General features: G+C 38.1%; 1 protein-coding gene across 2 annotated transcripts in view; it reads right to left on the reverse strand.

The window, feature by feature from the left end:
* MTA3 (metastasis associated 1 family member 3) overlaps nucleotides 1-20,757 on the reverse strand; it is a 136,720-nt gene that overhangs the window by 39,355 nt on the left and 76,608 nt on the right. For both annotated transcript variants that reach the window (XM_032102860.1, XM_032102861.1), the window contains exons 11-16: nucleotides 18,680-18,738; nucleotides 15,977-16,101; nucleotides 14,927-15,078; nucleotides 14,206-14,428; nucleotides 5,928-6,014; nucleotides 984-1,130 (exon numbers count right to left, since the gene is read on the reverse strand). In XM_032102860.1, coding sequence (XP_031958751.1) covers nucleotides 984-1,130; nucleotides 5,928-6,014; nucleotides 14,206-14,428; nucleotides 14,927-15,078; nucleotides 15,977-16,101; nucleotides 18,680-18,738 — 793 coding nt within the window. The remainder of the gene's footprint in view (nucleotides 1-983; nucleotides 1,131-5,927; nucleotides 6,015-14,205; nucleotides 14,429-14,926; nucleotides 15,079-15,976; nucleotides 16,102-18,679; nucleotides 18,739-20,757) is intronic.

A 20,757-nucleotide genomic window follows, 5' to 3' on the forward strand; every position in this document is an offset into this window, starting at 1 on the left:
AACACAATTATGGGGAAGATGATGGAAAATGAATCAAGGATTTCTCCCTTTATTTGGAATACTATTTCTATTGGCTTGTCTGAAAGGCAATTCCTCTCCTTTCTACCTTGACCTATTCTGTGAAGCATGAAAGCAGATAGACACCTCTTTTGTGCACATCATCTCCTGAACAGTCTGTTTGAGAGCTCAACGTCTGACAGATTTCCACCCTCAATAACCTTATTCAATTACAGAACAAATAAGCTAATGGCCTACAGAAGTTATATCTCACAAAGAGATATCAGGAATGCATGCATGCATTTTCTTTTAGTGCAAACATTATATCCTGCTGGATTCTCCTATTATTTGTATATGAGATAAAACTGCTTACAGTTACAGTTGAAAAATCTTTCTGTTTGGTAATGATAAAAAAAATAAAATCAATAATGCACAGTCATTTTCAGGATGAAAAATAAAGATCATTTGAGAAAAGTTAGTCTTAGCCACAAACGTCCATCCTTTTTTTTGGTTTTTTTTCTGCACAGCTTCATTCCTGCTCTCAGCTTGCACCGAGGTGTAATGAGGTGGCTGGATACACCAGGCCTAAACATCACCTCTGGCACTGCAAAGTCTACAGGAAAAGCCTCTCCTGCACCTCTATGACACACCTTTTACTTCCTTCTCTGCAGGGACAGTGGTTTCTAAGGTACAATGCAAAAAGCCAAAATAAAACATGCTGCATCTCTACCTTCACCAAATTTGTTTTATTCTTTTCTTGTCCTTTTTTTTAAAATCAAGATCAGTAAGGAAAATGGTAAATGGAGTTTTTGTAAGAGATGGTATTAATATATCCTTATCCAATGAATAGGCACCACCATTCATTGCAGTGCTGCTATAAACATACCATCCATATCTTACCCTCTCATTTAATGTCATCTCAGGTTCACAGAAAGTTTTGCAATTCAGAGAGTCAAAGAATATTTCATTTATATTCCTTCACGTACCATCAAGCCCGTTATGATGGCTGTAGTTTCTTTTTCCCAAAATACTTAATGAAGAGTGATTGGAGGGTGCAAGCAGTCGTTTTGCACTTGGACTTTGAAGGCTTGGTGTTGACCTGATTACATTGGGTTTCACAGCAGGATGTATCTCTGTTTGAGACAAAAGAGAGAGAAATGACATCTACTTGATTTTAAAAGAAATAAACCAATCTATTCCACATATGAAATTTACTCTTGATTTCAGTGAAAAGAAAGTTCCTTCTGCACTTGTGTGTTTACAGGACCTTGAAAAACACTTCAAACACAAGTCCCCATACCCACAGGCCCTCCTAAGTAAGAGAAATCTATTTCACTTTAGATTACCCAAGTTCAATTCCATAGTGAAGATATGTAAGGATTTGAGGTTGAAGAGCTAATAAATACGAAACAATCTGAAACAGGTGTGTTTATATCTTCCTACCCTTTTGGGGTTTGTACTGAAGCTACACGCCCACAGGTTTCAGCAAGCAAGTAAAAGCATTTTACTATAGTGAAACCACCTCAATACCTCAAGCTATTCCGTATTTTCTGTCACAATAACAAGCTTTAAGGGATCTTCCCACACACAAGTCACAAGGTGCAGGAGGTCAGGGGGCCAGATACTGTCAGGCTCTGCAGCTAAAACTACCCCAAAACTGCAGTGGGAACACTCCCATACAGACTCATTACTGGGGAGCTTCAAACATCCCAGAGTATCCATCTCATGGAGCAAGATTATTTTGGAGAAGGAGGAATAAAGAGGATAGGAGGCAGCAAAGCACATCTGGCCAGCGCATTTCAGGATGGCAGCTGCTGTGCTTGCCAGGAGCTGATACAGCTGCATGGAAATTTCTCAGTTATCTGCCAGATAAAAGTGGCAAAAGGAAGCCTCAGTTGAATCTGCTGATCCCTCACCAGGAACTGGCTGAACCAATTAATTAATTCCCATCACACATTTGGGTTCAAAATGCCACCACTGTGTACAACCTTGGATGGACCCAAATTTGTGTGGGAAGTCAGCCGCCCAAGGGCAGGTCCCAGCCATCTGGCACAGCCACAGGGCACCAGCTGCCTGCACTGCACAGGTTATGAGGTGCTTGCAGCCCAATTACAGCAGCCCCCCAATGACCCCAGGCAGCAGAAGAGGCTGAGAAGGTGAGGGCAGAGGGGCTGGGAGATCAGCAGAGTCAGCTGCCCAAGGCAAGTGAAATCAGAACACAAAAACTAAGTACTTTCCCATTTGCAGTCCAGGTTTACACCTCCCGAAAAGTGCTTCTTCCTGCTTTTCTGTTTATAAAATGGGGCATGGAAGCTGGGAAGATGCAAAAGCTACAGTGAGGCCAGGTATCCAAGGAGGAGCCTCTCCAGCCTCTGCCATTCATGGCTATCATGCAGGAGAAAGAGAAACCATTGCATGAGGTCAAAGCCCACTGCAATAGCATGTTTTTCCTCCTTCAGGAATGCCCAAAGTCTGACATCCAAGTGCTTGCCTACCCTGCCTGGAGCTCTTGGTCTCATGGCCTTGGCCAGGCTGTACTGGAACAGAGTGCCAGGAGGAGACAATGCCAGCAATTTTCACACTGGGAAAGACTTTGCTTAATTGTTCACCACTGGTTTGGTTGGGGCTTGCAACCACACTCTCCAAGCATGGACATCCTCCCACAAGAAGCTTTGAGAAGGCCAGGTAAGAAACAGCAGAGCAGAGAAATGCACAGGCAAGGTTTAGAACAGCACAGAGGAAAGGTAAAGGTAACCAGCCACTTCAGGGCAGACCTGTCGATTTGATGTCACTTAATTTCCCACCACTTAATTAGATGAGAGCTTTTTACTGCCATTCACTGCAGTATTCATCTGCTTTGCATACAGAAAAGATTTCATGGCATGTCCCATTTTTCTTGCTGTAGGGAACAAGCATCTTGTATTTTGCTTTTTTACTAAAATGGGAACTGAGGCATGCTTAATGTTACGAACAACACTGATTGCTAAGGTAAAACTTTAAACTGAAATAGAAACACTTGTGCAGTTTGCTGAAGGTAATTGGAAATTGCATTCTAAAGTGTTCATTTAGCAATCTTTTCCAGTTTTCTGAAGGAAATGGTAGATTTCCAGGGCTAACAACACTAAAATATTATTTTATTTGCCAAAGAGCTCCAGCAGCAACCACAATAATCCCAGCAGTTGCATTAACATATGAGAACTCCATCTCCTTTCATCTACAACTTATAGGAGAGCCATTTTTATATTTCCAGGGCAAGCAAACAGTTGAGGAAGGAAGCATTTCCTTCCTTCAACTTGTCTTCAGTTCTGAAGTCACTAATCCTCCATTAGTTTACCACAAAGTCTGTCTTTTCTCTTTCTGCAGTAGAGGAAGGTAGCAAGACCAAGCTCTACAGTTAAGTTCTAGAAAGGAACTCAATTAAACAGCCAGGACAACTTCCCAATGGACTGAGTCCTTCCTGTAGGGGCCTTTACATCTTATTTCACTCCTCCTATACATATAGAATTGCTTCAAATATTTTCATGCTTTAGATCAGCACTTACTAACCAGCTGCCTCATCATACCTGAGCAGAGAAATGAGGTATTTCAGGGGTTTTGCCTATTATCCCTTCATATTATTGTATTATGGAATAATGGTAATTAAAATCTTTTACTTCCTGCTGCTCTTATCCTTGATCTATTGCCTAGCACTTCACTGAAAATATTCTAGCCACCTGCACCGTGTGCTAACTCAAAAAACTGATTATAGCATTCAAATTATCCCATTACACGTGTAACAAATAACCAGTGAGCCACATTCTGAAATAAAAATAAAATAGGAGTAAGAAACAATGTTTCAGTAACATATTAGGAAACCATTTTATAGGACCAGATTGCAGCCTCAAAAAAGTGAATAACAACAACAAGGCTAAAAACTTCCCCATTTCTGCTCTGTCAGTAGGGTGAAAAAAAAAAACCAAACCCAAAGTAAACAAAGAGAAGCTGAAGTCTTCTACTGAGTCACCTCAATAAACATCTTGGATTCTGGAGAGACTTAGGCAGCTGCACCTTTCTCTCACCTCATCTCCTCAACAGGTATCCCAGCTGGAGGTGTTAGCCCGTTTTCCTTATAACTAGGAGGTAATACAGGACATTTAATTAGCCAGGGGTTCACTTCAGGGGCTTTGTTGTAGGGAGCAGAGTGATGACTGAGGAGATTACAGAGGATTAGCCCCAGCTCTTGAGAGGACAAGGACTAATTTTAATGCCTACCTCACCTGTGGAACCTGCAGCCCAGATGCAGAGCAGGGATAAAGGGAAGGGACAACCCAGGATGTGCAGGGGACTGAAATCCTCTCTGCCTTACCAGAAAGGTTGAAAACAGTAGTGCCCTGAGACACACTGTTAATCATATGCCAATAAATATCTGTGAGAACAGCACAACATGAATCTTAAAAAGAAAACAAATGCCTCCTATACAAGCTATGACATGATATTTAATACTAATTTTTATGAGGAAAAAAATGCAAGATTTACTTATTTACCAAAACATGCAAATAAACAAAAAAGATCACAAACAAACTAAACTAAAAAAATCCCACCAAGCCACATGGCAAACAAAAAGCCATGTTCTAGCCATCCCTTTAAAGCTAGTTCAGATGCATGTATTCAACTGCAACACTTCGTATCCCCATAACACACATTATTTTCCTCAGCTGCAGTGAGATACCTTTACTTCCCATACAGTCAAATACTAAGCAGACTCCACAGATAGCTGGCATATTTTAGCACTGTTAATCTTCTACCAGACCTTCATGTAAGTACACAAAATGCTGTTTGACACTGTTCATCCATTTACTCCCATTAAACCTACAGACTTAGACTCCCAGAGGGATCAAGACAACTCCTCAAAGACTACATAACATGGTACTAAAAACATGTGGTGCCTTCTAAGTTTGCCCATGTTATCATTTCCTCTTTAGATGCACAGACAGGTCAGCTGGATGAACCATCCCCCGTCCAGCTTCCCCCCTTACAACCACAAGTCAACCGAAGTAGTCCTTTCAACACACTGTCATTAATTCCTTCTTACCCACATTCTTGTAGTATTTTGACAAAATTGATGTTCTGGAAGAACAGTTGTAACTACATTAATAGCTGATTTCTATTTCAGTAAGGCAAGAGACTTACTGTTCACTTTGATCTAGTACAAAAAAACCTCCTGGTGATTGAAATTATGAGCAAAACATCTAGACTGAGCTCTACACTCAGCTTCACTTCTGTAGAACAGGATTAATACACAGCAGAATTATTCACTGCTTCTCTGATCAATGGATTGATTTCTATATTCATTTGAGGATTAACAGCCTCTGGGTTACCACAATTCTTATATGACTGTACAAATATTTAATAGTCAGTGATGGTTCCTTGCAAGGAATCACTATTACTAGAATTTTTCCTCTCCCCATTAACTTATGGGTTCAATGTCCTCTTGGCTGTGAACTCAGCCTACATTTCACTGCACCTTTTTAACTTAGGTCATCACATTACAAGGTCTGTGTCTTAGTGTGGCTGAGGTCCCCTTCTTTTAAGTAAAAAGTAGTACTGCAAATGGATTCAAAGGGCACAGTAGAGCAGCCCTGAGCATACTGAGTATCTCTCCTTTGAGCAGTTACTCTTTTTATTTAGACAGGCAGACAATTTTTCAGATTCTAAATTGCATGAGGTTTCACTCTGACACATTAAACTGGTATCAGGACTTCTGCCTGTATCCTGCAAGCTGCAGTTTTGCAACTGGTAGTGGACCACCATTATTATTAATTTATTAACTTCAGAGTTTTGTCGTGTTACTAAAAGCATAAATCTCTCTGTGCATACCAGATTATGAAGCTTCAGTACACACTGAATGTTCATTTGGGTTTTGTTGTTACTCTCTGGAGGCAGATACGCACCTAAATACCCAATGATACATGACAGTGGTTTTCTGGTGCTTTTTATCTTCAGAGGGTTCCCAGCAAGTTCACAATGTCGATCTGCATCTGAGAATTTTAAAGAATAAAACTCAGTTTAAATATTTTACCGTTACAAACAGATTTAGGACACAGCAACCAGTTTCTGAGTTGCATTTTTAACACAATTTTCTTTTTTTCTTTTAGCCCACCTTTTAGATTCTCCTTTTTTTCATCAATACTTCTAATCATGGATATTTAAAAGCAGGACATGTCCCCATTCATGCAAGTGATGTTACGATTTTTTTTTTTTAAGTTAATGGAAGATTTAAAACCAGTTTGATGGTATTTTTTGCTTACAAAGTCTTTCTGGAGATAGTCAGCCAGGCAAATGAAACACAGATGAAAACATGAGCACTAAAAGAAATGCAGTTTGTGCTATTAAAAATAATTTACATTGAATTCTTTCTTGTTTTCTACAAGCTTCTCTGTCTCTAAATGGTAAGGATTTAAAGCTGGACTACTGATTTTTGTCATACAACTCTTCACGGTAAACTTTTGAACAAAATGGTCAGTTGTAACCAAGTATTACAGAGCTCAAAGGTCTCAAAGATTGTAACTTTCTGCTAAGTACATGAAAACTAGCAGTGCAGCAACTGCCTTAAATTTCCTGCTGCTACTGTGAACACACAAGCAGAGATTCCATCCACATGTCCCAAACACAAAGTGTTAACATAAAGAGGTTCATGGTTAGACATTGAAGTCAATCAACTTAAGGTAAAAATTCACAAGACACTAGGTTTCAGTAAATAATTTCAAGACTACTGGAAATATAATTTTTATTTTTAAATTATTCAGAATGACTGGGTTATCTGTCTTCCATGAGCCCCTAAAAATCCTCATATAGAGGTTCCAGTATCCCTAGAACATGGGTATTTTGTTGTGGACAAAATTGCATTCATACAGTGATTGTACAGATCAAGAGTTCTCTCACATGGAATTAGTCCCCACAAATACCTACCTATAAGTATTCCTTCCTTTGCACATGTAGATCTGCATTTTCTAACAAGGTTTACAGGAGGGACACATTATAAAGAGATTATAATTGCAACTCCACCCTGTGTTTCACCAAACTCTTCCTGTTTGCTTCATTCCAGCACGAGACAGAGTAAATAGTAACACGAAGAGGATAAGACACCGTATAGAACAATTTACAATCGCTTTACCTATTCTAATCTAGATCTGTGCAAAAATCACAAGTGACTGGAATATGTATTTCAGATGTTCAAATGTTTTCAGTGCAGCAGTCAAAGCACAACTTACTTTAATAAATTAAGGAATCTACCTGAAATTCTAGAAATACCAATGGGTTTCAAAGGTACCAGAGCCTTAATGCTGAGTACATGAAGTACTTAATTATTTTTTCTTAATCACAAAATATACTGTGGTCAGGGGAAAAAAAAATGCACAAACCTGCTGCCTGGAATATTTTTAATATTCCTGAAATATTTTAAGTGGTGGAGCAGAATGATGTGTCTCCACTGACTCCCTCAGTAAGATAAGCAGAGGCTATACAGTATTTTACAGTTACTCTGAGAACAGCAAAGCATCACCTAAGAAGTAATTAGCAAGAAAATTTTCCATCTATGTGTCTTCACTGTAAAAAATATATTGAATCATGGAGTATTAATATGCTGCCTGGGGATACATACTGCAAGGAAAGCACAATTTCCATGCTTGAGATAAAGCATGTTCACCAAAGGTGAGTATTCCACAGCACACCTATCTGCTGAAACAGTAAAGTATGTTTAACAGCAGCAAACTTTGATCCACAATAAGGTGCTACCATAAAAAGTATAATAAAGTTTATGATCTTTATGCAGAACACAGAGAAAAACACAGAAGTTGGATTGTGCATCATTCTCTAGTGTAAAACCAGAGAATAAAATTTGGGTGGGAAGTTATCAAAATTCCCAAAATTTAAAGCAAGTCCTAAAATCAAATATGAGCTTTTATATGAACAATAAAAATCTTAGTAAGATCAGTGAAATAGCAGAAGCTATGAGAAAAAAACTACATTTATAACAGGAGGGAATCTTATATTTTTTAGTATATTTTCAAACATAGCAAAAGCAGAAAGTGTGCTGGAGTCTGTAGCAATAGATTACGAAGGTGTGAGGCAAACACACAAGAAAGATCAAGGCACAGCAGAAAAGCAAAATGGATTCTTTGCAAGTGCTCATTGCAGAAGCACTTCAAGAAGCTCACTTCCAAAATACTTTTATGAGGAAAGTATGAGAACTGAGTCACATTAAAGTGTCCATAGGAAATATTTCAAAACAAACTGGTTAAGGAGTAAAACCAAGTTACCAGGACCAGGTGGAATTCATCCAAACTGCTGAGCAGACATGCTGCTGGTATTTAATGAATGCTTAAATGGTCCTGGTTCAAGGGAACGAAAACAGGGCAAATGTGATAACATTCATCAGTAAGTAGGTCTGCAGAGTGGCAAAAGGTTGCATTATTAATAGAGGCACGCAGTTAAATTTGGAAACATCAGGGGAGCCAACAAAGACCTTGGAAGGGAAAACAAGTTGGATGTGTTCTCGTTACTCAGCGGTGTGTCCTTGCAGCAAGGATGATGATGGCGTTCTGAGCCGCACGCGCGCCCGGCACGGCGGGGGAGGGAGCTCGCCTCTCCCCTCAGTCCATGGGAGTACAACAGCCAGACCCCCTGTTCAGCTCTGGGATCCCCACCACGGAACAGATACAGGCACGCTGGGGCGTGGCTGAGGGAGACTCACCAAGCTGGTTGGGTGTTTGAGTTCAGGACACACAGGCACTGGGGAAACTGGGTCTGGGCAGCCTTGAGACGAGAAGGACAAGGGGACACCTGGTTGCCACCTGCAGCCTCCCAGTAGCAGAGCACAGAGACAACTGAGCCAGACACTTCTCAGAGGAACACAGGAACAGGACAACACACTCTTCCTGTCTGTGGCAACAGTCAGGCCAGGAGACAGGAAATTGTTAGATTTAAGGATAAGATTATTTACTCTGAGGTTGATCAAACACTGGAGCAGGTACCCAGAGAAGTCGTGCAGCCTCTACCCTTGGTGATCAAAAAGCTCATCTGGACAAAAGGCCCGTGAGCACATGAACCTTATGCATGAGGTGGGATTAGAGACTTCTAGGGTCCCCCTTCCTACTTACATGTCCTATAAACCAGTAACTGCCAGTTTCATAGGTCTGCCAGACCCTCTGAGGGGACAATGACATGTCCACATGCAGCTGATCTGGCATCCAACCTGGCATTTCGGTGAACTTTTACCAAAGTGTGTCACCAAAGATCTCTGCTGTCCAGCTGTTATAGGGTAAAAGAGGCTTTTTCAGGAATTAGCACCTTATTAAAATTAATTGCCTGTGTAATCCCCAAATGATCTGTTCTGTTCAACATATAAAAGGGCAGGAAAAGAGGTGATTAGAGAGTTAAAATTTCCTGATAACAACTTTCTGAGCATAATCAAAGCTAAAACTGATAGCAAAGGATAGCAGCAGTATCAAGCAATGCATATAAATGAATTCCGAAGGGGTCAAATAACTGTAATATATGGCTATAATGATGGCTTCTACACCAAGCAGAAGAGTATTCATGGAGTCAGTGTCAACAGCTTTCTAAAAATATCTAGACAATACTAAAAAGAAATCAAAATCAGAATACTAGAAATTACGATGACAGGAAAATAGAAAACATGTGACTTTCTAAAATTATGGGAAATCTGTATCCTGAAGTGCACATAATTTGGGGCACCATAACCCTACAGAGAATACAGCACAACTAGAAAAATTCTAGGAAATTACATTACAAACCAGAGTGTGAAACACATTTTTTATGAGGCTGTAAATATGCCAAGCATGGTGACTGATGTCGGTATTACAGAGGTGAATGAAATCAGTAATGCCAAGAAGAAGATGATAACAAATGAGGCTGTGCTTTTAGATATGAAAGTATTTTCTAATTATTTCCTTTTATAAAAAACTAATTTGTAGGTCTCTTAAGGTTATAGAGACTCTCATTAGCAAGTTATTTCTCTTTGACATTCCATCATATCTCTGTCAAAATGCAGATTATCTAATGCATGTACGTGCTCTATGTATTCCCTGAATCATATCCTTCTTAGAAACTTTGGAAAAAAAATAGTATGCTGTCAATTATTTTGCTGGCTATTAAAATCTGGCACAAATTGTATTCAAATATAACAACAGAGAAAATATTTTCATCCTAGATACAAATAAAAGCTCTTCCATAGCTATCAAATCAAGGATGCAAAACATAGTTTGTGAACTAACACCCATTAATGTTACTAAATTCAGATGAATGGGTAGTTCTATGTCAGTAAAATACAAACTATGCTTACAAAGAGAAATCAGTAACATTTTGCATGTTCTGCTATTTTCACCTGTCTTTGTTTCATCAAACTAGATCACTAGTACGTACTGTGTACCACATTTGTTAATAAATCTGAGGATTTAAATGTATGATAAGTTTTCATCATGATCAGTACCCATTTCCAGATAACTATATGTATATTATACAGATAATATATTACCATGCACTGAAAACATTTTGACAATCATGTCTACACAGACAGCGTGTAGTTATCCAGATTTAAATTACTATAATTAATACATATAGGTATATTGATAAAGCTATATCCAAGCAATGGAAAAAAAAAAAAAATCCCTCAAAAGTCTCCCTGTGCTGAAGCAATAATGTTTACAGACACATGGCTCACTGCCAGGCATTTATCAACCTGCCTGTGAGCTGCAAACAGATCTGATCTTATCAGTGACTGCTGAGAAGAATGCTCACTTTGCTTTTCTCTCATTAAGAGACCTTCCCCAGACAGGACGGTTTTGCTTAACTTTCTAAAAAACCATGCAATATATTCAAACTAAAAAGGAGGTAGTGCATGAGATTTAGACCATGAGAATTTCATCTTACCAAAGCAGTTCACCAATTCTAATTATTCCTGAAAAGCCATCAGATAAGTTTATTGTCACCAACCACAGTGAGTCTATTAAGTTCAGGCAGAACAAAGTTTGAGCTTTCCATGATGGGCTGCGCTCCTAGCAGGAGGTGCTTTGCCTTCTCAACCTCCCCGTGGCCATCCCGAGATTGAACTGGGATGTAAATGCATCATCTCTACTACCTCCTGCTAGCATCTGAGCAGGGGTCATGATACAGGCTTCATTAATGAGCAAAATCTAATCCTCTGCACTATCTGAAGGAATAAAGAACACAGAACAGGAGCTCGTTTTCGGCCAGTGGATATAATGGGCTGAGGGAGAGGATGTGGGTGGAAGTACAGTAATAGAAAATGCTCTGTCGAAACCTTGTTTCACCCAAAAGATGCTTGGGCCTTAGGTAACCATTCTCAGAGGTATCCGTGCTCCTCCAAGACAACTGAAGTACCTGCAGATGCATTCAGGTACACAGGTGGAATGAAAAACCAATTTATTTTATGAGTGAGCTCTGACAGGCTTGTTCAGACAGTCTCTCTCAGATTTGGGAATCAGTTTCATTTACAACCTGGCACTTCAACAAATTGCACAAGACTAAGCGGGCATAAAACCTGGTATGCAGCTGGGATAAGTGACCTCCTACCAAACCTCCTGTCTCCAGGTTTTATGGTTTCTGAGTGTTGTTATGGTGCCTAATGCAATAGAGTTGGGAAATGCAGTTACATTTTCAAGAACTGGTTTGGCACACACAGAGTCAGGTGAGTCTGACAAAGCATCCAAGCAGCTCTTAGATTCAAATTTCAGCACACCAACATGGAAAACAAATTCCAAATCAGTTCTTGGGCATTGTAACCATCTTATGCCACATCACATCATGGGTGACCTGATACTGTGGCCAGGTTATTAGCTAAGCATAACTGTAACATTTCTAACACCAACAAAGATATTCATTCAGTACTGTAATTACACTGGATCCAGCATAGGAAATCATTACTGCTAATTAAGTATCTTCTTTGAAAATCTGAAAATTATTTGCTTCAAGATAACCTTAGAAGAGGATTCAGGGTATTCTCAGGAAAAGAGAGACTATGTAGTTATAACATTAAAATTTACAGAGTGCACTGAGAACAGGTCACCAGATGTTAGTACAGGAATAAAACTAAAAAACATTTTTTTTCTTTACTTACTTTTTTTGGCTTTACTAGAGCAAGACTATGACAATAACAATGCAGGTAAGAGCACTGTAATGATTCCACAGAAAGAGAGATTGCCAGAAACAGAACATGGATTGTGGATATGTGTTTGTGTACAGAGAAACATGAGTTAAATTAGTTGAGGTATAATTTGGTTTCCACCATTAGAACATTATTTTAATGTTGTGTTCAAACACCATTAACAATTGTGAGCTTTTTTCTTCAACGTATGTTAGGTCTAATCAGGAAGCATCAGAATTCAAAGAGGCAAAATCGCAAGGTCCAAAATTTGCTTTAAGCAAAAAGAATAATGAAAGAAAGAGACTACAGGGAAGACAAAAAAAAAAAAGTCTTTCTACTCTTGCCGTTAATCTGATGCAGAACTTTTCCACTCAAAGAAGCAAAGACAAAAGTCACAGCACTCCCAGTCTGAAGCAAAAACGACTATTTCCTGCTGAAAAGCTCACCTTTTCAGTCCTCTCTCTTAACACTGAACACATGTTCTAGTATGATGATTAACAGCATGATGAAACTTTTTTCTTCTGTTTTTTCTTTTCCTTAAACAAAAGTTTCATATTTTGAAATTTTTTTACTTCAGTGACTGACAAGAAATAGGGATATGGATAAAAAGACATAAGGTTCAAGTGAACTTCTAAATTTTCCTCCATGATTCAGCAGAAACACAAATTTAAAGGTACAATACCTTTCTCTCAGAAAGTAATTTTTATTTTGGATTGAGGATTAAAAATATATTCCTAATCCAGCTTTAGACACATTTCTTCCATGAAGAACAACTCATTTTATTCACACAGTGGACACATGGTTTCCTGAAATTTGAAAGTTGCTCCTGACATGCATAGATTTAAAAGAAGAAAGAAAATGGCCAAAAGAGCAACTAAAAAAATAGACAAGGGCAATGAACAGAAATATTCAGGAAGTTTTGGAGGACTGCAGAAGTAGGTGAAGAGTTTGCATATGCGTAATGGCTGGTCTTAAAGTACATAAAGGGAAAATAATTACCCAAAATCAGATTTTAAGCCTCCATGGAGTAAATTTCTCATAAACAACACAGACATCATCTGCATCCCAGATAAGTATGCTGGGAAAACATTTCGTTTTAGTCTAGTGAACATGGTTATAAACCCCACATCTAATAATCTTAAAAGTTCTCTTCAATTCTAATACAATTGACAGTACAATGAGCCAGCATGGCTCATCCTGGAATACCAAGCATCTGCTCCAAGAACTGTATCTGTGGAAGAATGGGAAAAATAACCAGACAGTGTGAACAGTAAAACAATGTGCTTGGTGCAGATAAAAACGCTGTTGAAATATTCAGTGACTTTGCAGCAGAACTTACATAGGCAGGTGAAGAGACTTACTGTTGCTATCTACAAAAACCCATAGCTTTGTGTCATACTACTGGAAATTCATCAGATCTTTATATTTTGGCTATAGAAAGAACAAGCATAATACAGAATTTTATTTAGAACTAAAATTTAAAACTGGAACAGACAAAACCAAAATGATGCATCTATGATGTAATAATAAACATGGCTATCACCACCATCGGATTGTCACAGTGACAAAGGACTGCATTGCACACCACATTTAAATTGTTATGAAGCCCCAGCTCCTGATTCTTTGAACAACCCCACTGAAAAAAAAGTACAACATGTACAGATCTATAGGTTCTGCTCAGCAAAAGAATAAAAATAACAACATAAAAGCACACTTCTTTTGTGCTGCCTGGGAGGAGGCATATATGTCATGGCATTGATTTTCCCTTCCTGCCCCCCCATTTTTGTTACTGTCAATTTTTGAAAGTAAATGAGGTAATATTTATCCCCTTTTTAATAAATTTGAAATGTTTCCACAGCCTAAGATCTGTTCAAGGCAACCAGACTTTATCCAGTGTGTCGGTGATATGCTGGACAAATGAAAAAAAAAATGAAAAGCAAAAGCGTATAGACAAGAAATGTTTATTGAAAAAGAAAATAAAATTAAAAGACAAAAATGGGTGGGAAGCACAGCACACAGAACTAAGAATTAAAAAAACATCTTACATTCTGCCTTAATGGCAGCACAGTTAATAGGGACAAAGGGACGTCGTGCTGCCTGCCGCAGCCGGAGGGTATTTTTGCAGACCTGACGGGCCAGTTTTGTCCAACACGTGGTGTGGAGAAAGAAAGCCTGCCGTGTTTTCACCGCCGACTTTGGGCTGCCAGTGTTCCGGACCGGGGTGCCCTGCGTGGCCTGCCGGGACAGGTGAGTCCGCACGTGCGGTTCCTGCGGAGAGGAGCAGCGAGAGGTAACGCACACGCCTCGCGCACAGCACCCAAACTGCCCCAAGTCGGACACGCCCGCAAGAACAGTCAAACGGGATGTCTGAGTGCTAGACAAAAACCAGGCCTGTGCAGGAAGCTCTAAGCCACAGAGCAGAGAACTCTGTTGAGAATGGATCTATAATGCTATTCTAAATGAGATATTTTATAGTCAATTTAACATTTCACAGATAACACGCCATTTGACTGACAAAATTACATTTGTACACCAAAAATGCAGGAAGTGCATGTTTGTTTATCCAGGATGTAGTCAAATAAAGATATGGCAAGGCCTGAGCACTGTGCAGTTCTACTTAACACAGGAAAAGGATTAATAAACTGAGTTTTGTAATACTAAAGTTGAACACATACATAAAACCCCATTCCATTAAACAATCAAATCACAGCAGTCTTGTGAAAGCACCATGTTTTCTTTTTGAAAAGTTTATCTGCACAATCCTACCTCTGTAGGTTGGCTGGAAGACAGTTTATCTTCATCTGTCTGTGTGGGCATTTTCAGGCCACCATATTTCTTCCAATAAATCCAGCAAGATGCACACAACCTACATTGCATATTGGGAGGGCCCCAAGAATACCATTGGTGAGACTGTGGAGCTAAGGAGGAGAAAACAACACAGGTGAACTGGTGCAGGCTACATTCACTACAGTAAATCCAAATGCTGTGTGCTATATATGCCCATAATATATGGCAGTATCAGAGCATTGTATGGATAAATATTTAATATATTTGACACAGACAGTGAGAACTTGAATTGTTAGTTGCTTTATTTTTTTTACAAAAGTACCACAGCAGTCAACTCCAAATGGAAATTTTGAAAGTGCTTTTATAATAAATTTCAAACCAGGGACTTTGTATTGTCAGGAAGAGATTTTCTTCCAGAGGACTACCAGAAAAAAAAAACAAACCCAACACTATTTCTAATCTCACACTGGAAGACAGGCTTATTAAATTGGATTTTATATCTACTCTCATATAACCTCTGTTGAGGGCTGCTATTTCAAGAAATTCAATAAAAATTATCAGAAACACACAAAACACTAGAAAGAAACAACAGCCCTCCCCCTGTTCCCCAACAACAATAGAGGGGAGGAAACACCCCAAAATCATTCAAACAAAAAAAAAAACCAGCTCAAAAACCCTGCAGCCTTAAAGGAAAACCAAAAACAAATTTGAATTTAGCATTCTGAAGGCAAATATATCAATGATATATCAATTATTCTGAAGGAATAATATATCAATGCCATCATATTATACTCCTTAAACTTTCTGTACTTTATAAATTGCTAGAAAATAAATTACAACGTAATTTGAATGCTTTAATTAATATACTGAAGGCAGCTCTAACTTTAAAGTTATTTCTGCGACAAAAGTATTGCAAATTATCCTCTATCACATGCAAACAAAAGTACATACACCTTTTTTTTTTAAAACACCACATATTAAGATTAACCTAAACTCTTCAGTCATGAAAAAAAATATATATTTACTTACTATAGCAGCTTTCACAAGCCCGACCTATTACTGTGGCTTGTGCCTGGTAAGAGGCTCCCATTGCTCCATTGACTGCAGCAGGTTTCCCATTATTGCTGGATATTTGATTGGGATTTGGTTTATTGCTTTAAATAAATTTAAAACAAAAGTTGAAAAAAAAAGTGGTTTTACTAATTGGTAAACATGAACACAAAAAATCTAATTCTGGAATGCTGATGTGTGCTGACAATATCTATAAAATCTTCTCTAAACAACAAGACTAATTTTTGTACTCTATTATTTTCAGCACTGTAAGAGAATTGCTATGTAAAGAGCTGCTGTGATACTCCAATTTACAGCTCTTTAGTGTGCTCACATGGTCTAAGCTACTTGGCAAGCTCATAAAAGACCAAGTCTCAGGGTCAAAGCATTAACAAAAATCTGACACAGCACAGAATTTAAGAAGGTGGTTCTAGTCAACAGACAAGGCTTTACAAGTCGAGGCTGGACTTTGGGTGAAGTATAACAAGTAAGAGTAGTAACAGTGCCTGTAATACTACAAGGTTGTTCACCCTAGGAAAGGGTCAAACAGTCTCCTGTCTGAAAAAGTACACACCTTCCCACCAACTACAGTAATGCAAATGTCATATAACCCTGGCAAAACTCACCCATATAATATCAGGTCGTTCTGTCTAGGTTCTCTTCTAAACTACTTCCTCTCTGAGAAGGCTGAATAACTGTTTTTGGATATTTCTGTTTGGCTTTTTTAATATTATTATACTATATCATTCTTGTGATTATTGCAACTACTGATACTTCAGTGAAGTAGGACTTTACAGGTCAATTAATTCAGAGAGCATTAATATACTCCTCATTAGGTTAAGTGCATTATTTCCAGAGTTTCAACTTTGTAAGCCTTAATTACCCTCAATACAATGCAAGGCTGGATGCATTTATTCCTAAGACGATTATTTGTTACTTTAGGTAGCATAAAATACATTGAAGAAAAGTTAAAATGAGAGTTGAAGAAACCTTTGCTGTTTCAAGTCTCTATTTCAAGTGCCAACAAGTCTTTCTCCTGTCTTTTCCTTTTTCACTATATCCAGCAAGAGACAATTTTACAATTTCCACATATTCTTTATCTTGGGCCCAAGGTACAAGAGGAGAGATTGAGAGACAATTAGGTCTTCCACATTATGATATGTTGTTTAGTTACCTTCCAGAAAAGCCATTAATTAAAAGGCACTCTCTGGTATTAAGGACAGAACCTTGCATTTAAAGGAAATACCTAATGATCAAGTTCAAAAAGGTACTCAGCTCTGAGAATCAATTCTACTCAAATTTCAAACTCAGTCAATTAGTCTTGAAGCACAGCATCTAGCAATCCACTTCCCCATGACCACCCCAGATTGGACAGGTATCAAAGACTTGAGAAGTCCTACCATCCCCTTACTATTGACTAGGGATTTTGTCTTGAAATGGAAGCAAAAGACAGGCAGTAAGATAAAAATGCAAAAAATCCCACATTTTGAAACACATTTGTCATCCAATACAGCTGGTCCCTACTGAGAACATATTGAAAATCTAAAATTGTCCACATGGACCAAGGAAATTAATTGAAAAAGCATAATGTAAAGACTGAGCACCTTATGGTTTTCCTAAAGCAGCCACTTCTCTGAGAAGGTTAGGGAAACCTCATCCTAGAGTTTTTAGCTTTTTTTTAAACATTATTAGAGATGTGAGCTTCAAAACTCACAAAATTTGTTCAGAGGTAAGATTAAAATAATTAATTTAACAGTCTGCTGCTTTCATTGTTACATTGGTTTAAGAGAGAAAAGTCAGGATGAAATATGGAAATGAAATTCTATTGTACGTAATTTATACAAGTCATCAAAAATCTTTGCAAAGTACTTCCTTTGGTATTACATTCTTCTGTTATACAAACACTCATGACAATGGGAAGTCCATATATATGTAAACTGAATATACCCACAGAAAGCTTAGAAAAAAGTGATTTGTAATCCTTTCTCTTGTCATAATATTGAGGAAATTATGAATATGAAGGAGGGATTTTATCTTTTTTTTCTGCAAACCACATGTTAACAGAAGCAGATATAGCATTGAGTTTAAATCTAAAGAAAATACAGATCATAAACCCTCAGAAATAAATAAGGTTGCATTAATAGGACTTGGTCAAAGATAGAAGATCTGGGGCTGTGTGCTGTCTTTAATTTACAGCCAGAACCTCTCTTGTCCCTAGATGAAGAACAGATTTTATCAGCCAGATAAAACTGTAATGGGAAATTATCTTATTTTATGTAACTAAATTAAGAACTGCTTCTGTTTTGAAATATTGCATTTACACAAATATGAAGTGTTGTGCTACAGGGATTTGGAAGAGATTATTTTGGAAAAACTACTTTTTAAATGATAAGGCTCTTCTTGCATGTGAACAGTCAACACGTAGCACTTGATCAGCTTTTGTAAAACTTCTCATTCCAGACAAAAAGATTGCAGGTCAAAGACAAAGGGATCAGTTAAGCATGAAGGTTTCACTTAAGACAAGAGTTTCTAGCATTTTCCAGTTATATCTCTGCATAGAACAAATCCTGTGAAATAACCATTAAAAAGATGACTAGGAAAACATCATGCATGTAATTGCATGTTACTGTTTCAGTTTTACCTGTATATGACTCAAAAAAATGACGTTGTTGTTATACTCACTAGGTGGGGATGTATACTTGCTTCAATTTACTTTCTGCTTCAGCCGCTTTCAGACGTTTCTAGTTGAAAATTAAACACATTAAAATATTTTATTATATTAAGGCATGAGATTTTGTAAAACTGCAAACAATCCATCTTTAAATTATTTCTATTTTGTGATTTCACAAGAGCCTCCAAAACAAGTGTTGAAATCTTCAAGATGAAAACCATGAAAAACAAGTTCTCTATTTTTACTATTAGTTTGAAATCATAATATACTGTCCTTCCCAGTAAAACCCACAGGCCTCAAATATGATAACAAAACTGTAAAAATAACAATTACGGTGTACATGAATTACATCTATATAGACATGTACAACATCGTGGCTACCTCTCATTGCAGAATTAAGTAGAAACTAAATGAATGAAATTGTGTAGGAACATCAGTCATGTAACAAAACTTCTTGTGTGCTCTCTGTCCAGCCTGAGGCTGGGATTTTATAACACAGTACAAGGAGCAGTAAAGTCCACTGACTCTCAGAAATAACTAAACACCTACTAGCATTAAATGCCATCACAAGTGTGGCTCAGGAACATCACGGTAACAGGACAGCTATACTACTGTCACGATAGTCTGAATTTACTAAATTGCTGCTTTCTTCATACTTGCAACAAACTCAAACCCTTTTGCATTTCTGTAATGTTGAGAAGTTTTAGGTATTACCGTATATTATGCAAGTAACTAAGACAACAGTTTTTTCAGCAGTGACACAAGAAATACAGCATTCAGATGTCTACAGGTTATCCAAAACATTTGTATGTAAAAGATGAAGAAAACATTATTTCTCCGCAATTTCTGTACTCAAAACATTACTTCTGCTCACTTAAGAGAAAAAACCAAAAAAGACAAGAGAGAAAAAGAGTTGAAACATGGTCAATTTCATTACAGAGGATGAAAAAAAATGAGGGGACACCTTTATATCCAGCAATAATAAATCAGTACTACCTGTCTTTCTTTTATCAGGTGCTTAAAATTCAGTCCTCCATTTCTCTTACACCAGCCAATTCTCCTCTCTGCTATACTCCTATTTTTTGATATCCAACCTTTCCAAGGCTTATAATCCAGGAAAATATTTCCCACCTTGAGAAAACTATTATTAGATGACTGCTCTGAGAGTCCCTTGCCTGAGTCATGAGGTGAGTTACAGGGTTATTCAGCTTTACTGGCCCAGAAGTCTAAATAAACCTCCTGCCGTAAACTGTTGTTCTTTTCCACTTCATAAAGTTGCCTCTGTGTTGTCCATTTATAAAACTCCTACTTATAAATTTGCATCTTTAAGGAGCAATGTATAACAAATAGACATAATCAGTCCATGCCACCATCAATTAATTTCCATGCAATATGCGAGTTCTTTTCCGTTTTTCTCCTAAACAGGCTTCTTTTTTCTTACAGTCCTTTGCTGTTCACAGATGCCCAGTTATGTTTGGAGCTACAGAAGCGAATCCCATTGACACTACTGGTACAGTTGCAATCTTTCCCCAGTGCAGGCTTGGCAACACTGCTCTGCTTTCAGCAGGCCCATAGAAAAATGCAAACATTGTCTGCTCTGCCTGCTTGGATCAATTTTTACAAAAGGAAGGAGAAAGAACAGCAGCAGCACCATGCTCCAAGCCTCATAAACTGGTAGTTTTTAATCTGAGAACATTTTACAGCCCCAGCAGAGGAGCTCTCAATGGTGAACTCCCCCTGCTTAACAGCAGGACACAGGTTTTCCACAACTGTCTCTCTTTCCTTTCCATATTATATCCAACAACACAGAATTTGTTTTCAGCCTGAAAAAAGCGTGTGATACCACCAGTCAACAGGTGACACACATTCCACAGAGCTTCCAACCAAACTGGCTCTGTTCTACAAAAGCATCGAGTAAATCTCACTGCACAGCTACCATGAGCAAAAGAGAAAATACAAAAAGGGGCAAGAAATGAGGAAAGTAGCCCTGAAGCACTGTCAGAATGTAAAGGCATGTGTAGGAAGCTTTATTAAGCCCTGATGGCAGTGTCAGTGAGAAGTGACTATAGACACATTAATTAAATTTTAG

This window comes from Corvus moneduloides, chromosome 3 (assembly GCF_009650955.1).
Source record: "Corvus moneduloides isolate bCorMon1 chromosome 3, bCorMon1.pri, whole genome shotgun sequence".
Taxonomy (NCBI): domain Eukaryota; kingdom Metazoa; phylum Chordata; class Aves; order Passeriformes; family Corvidae; genus Corvus; species Corvus moneduloides.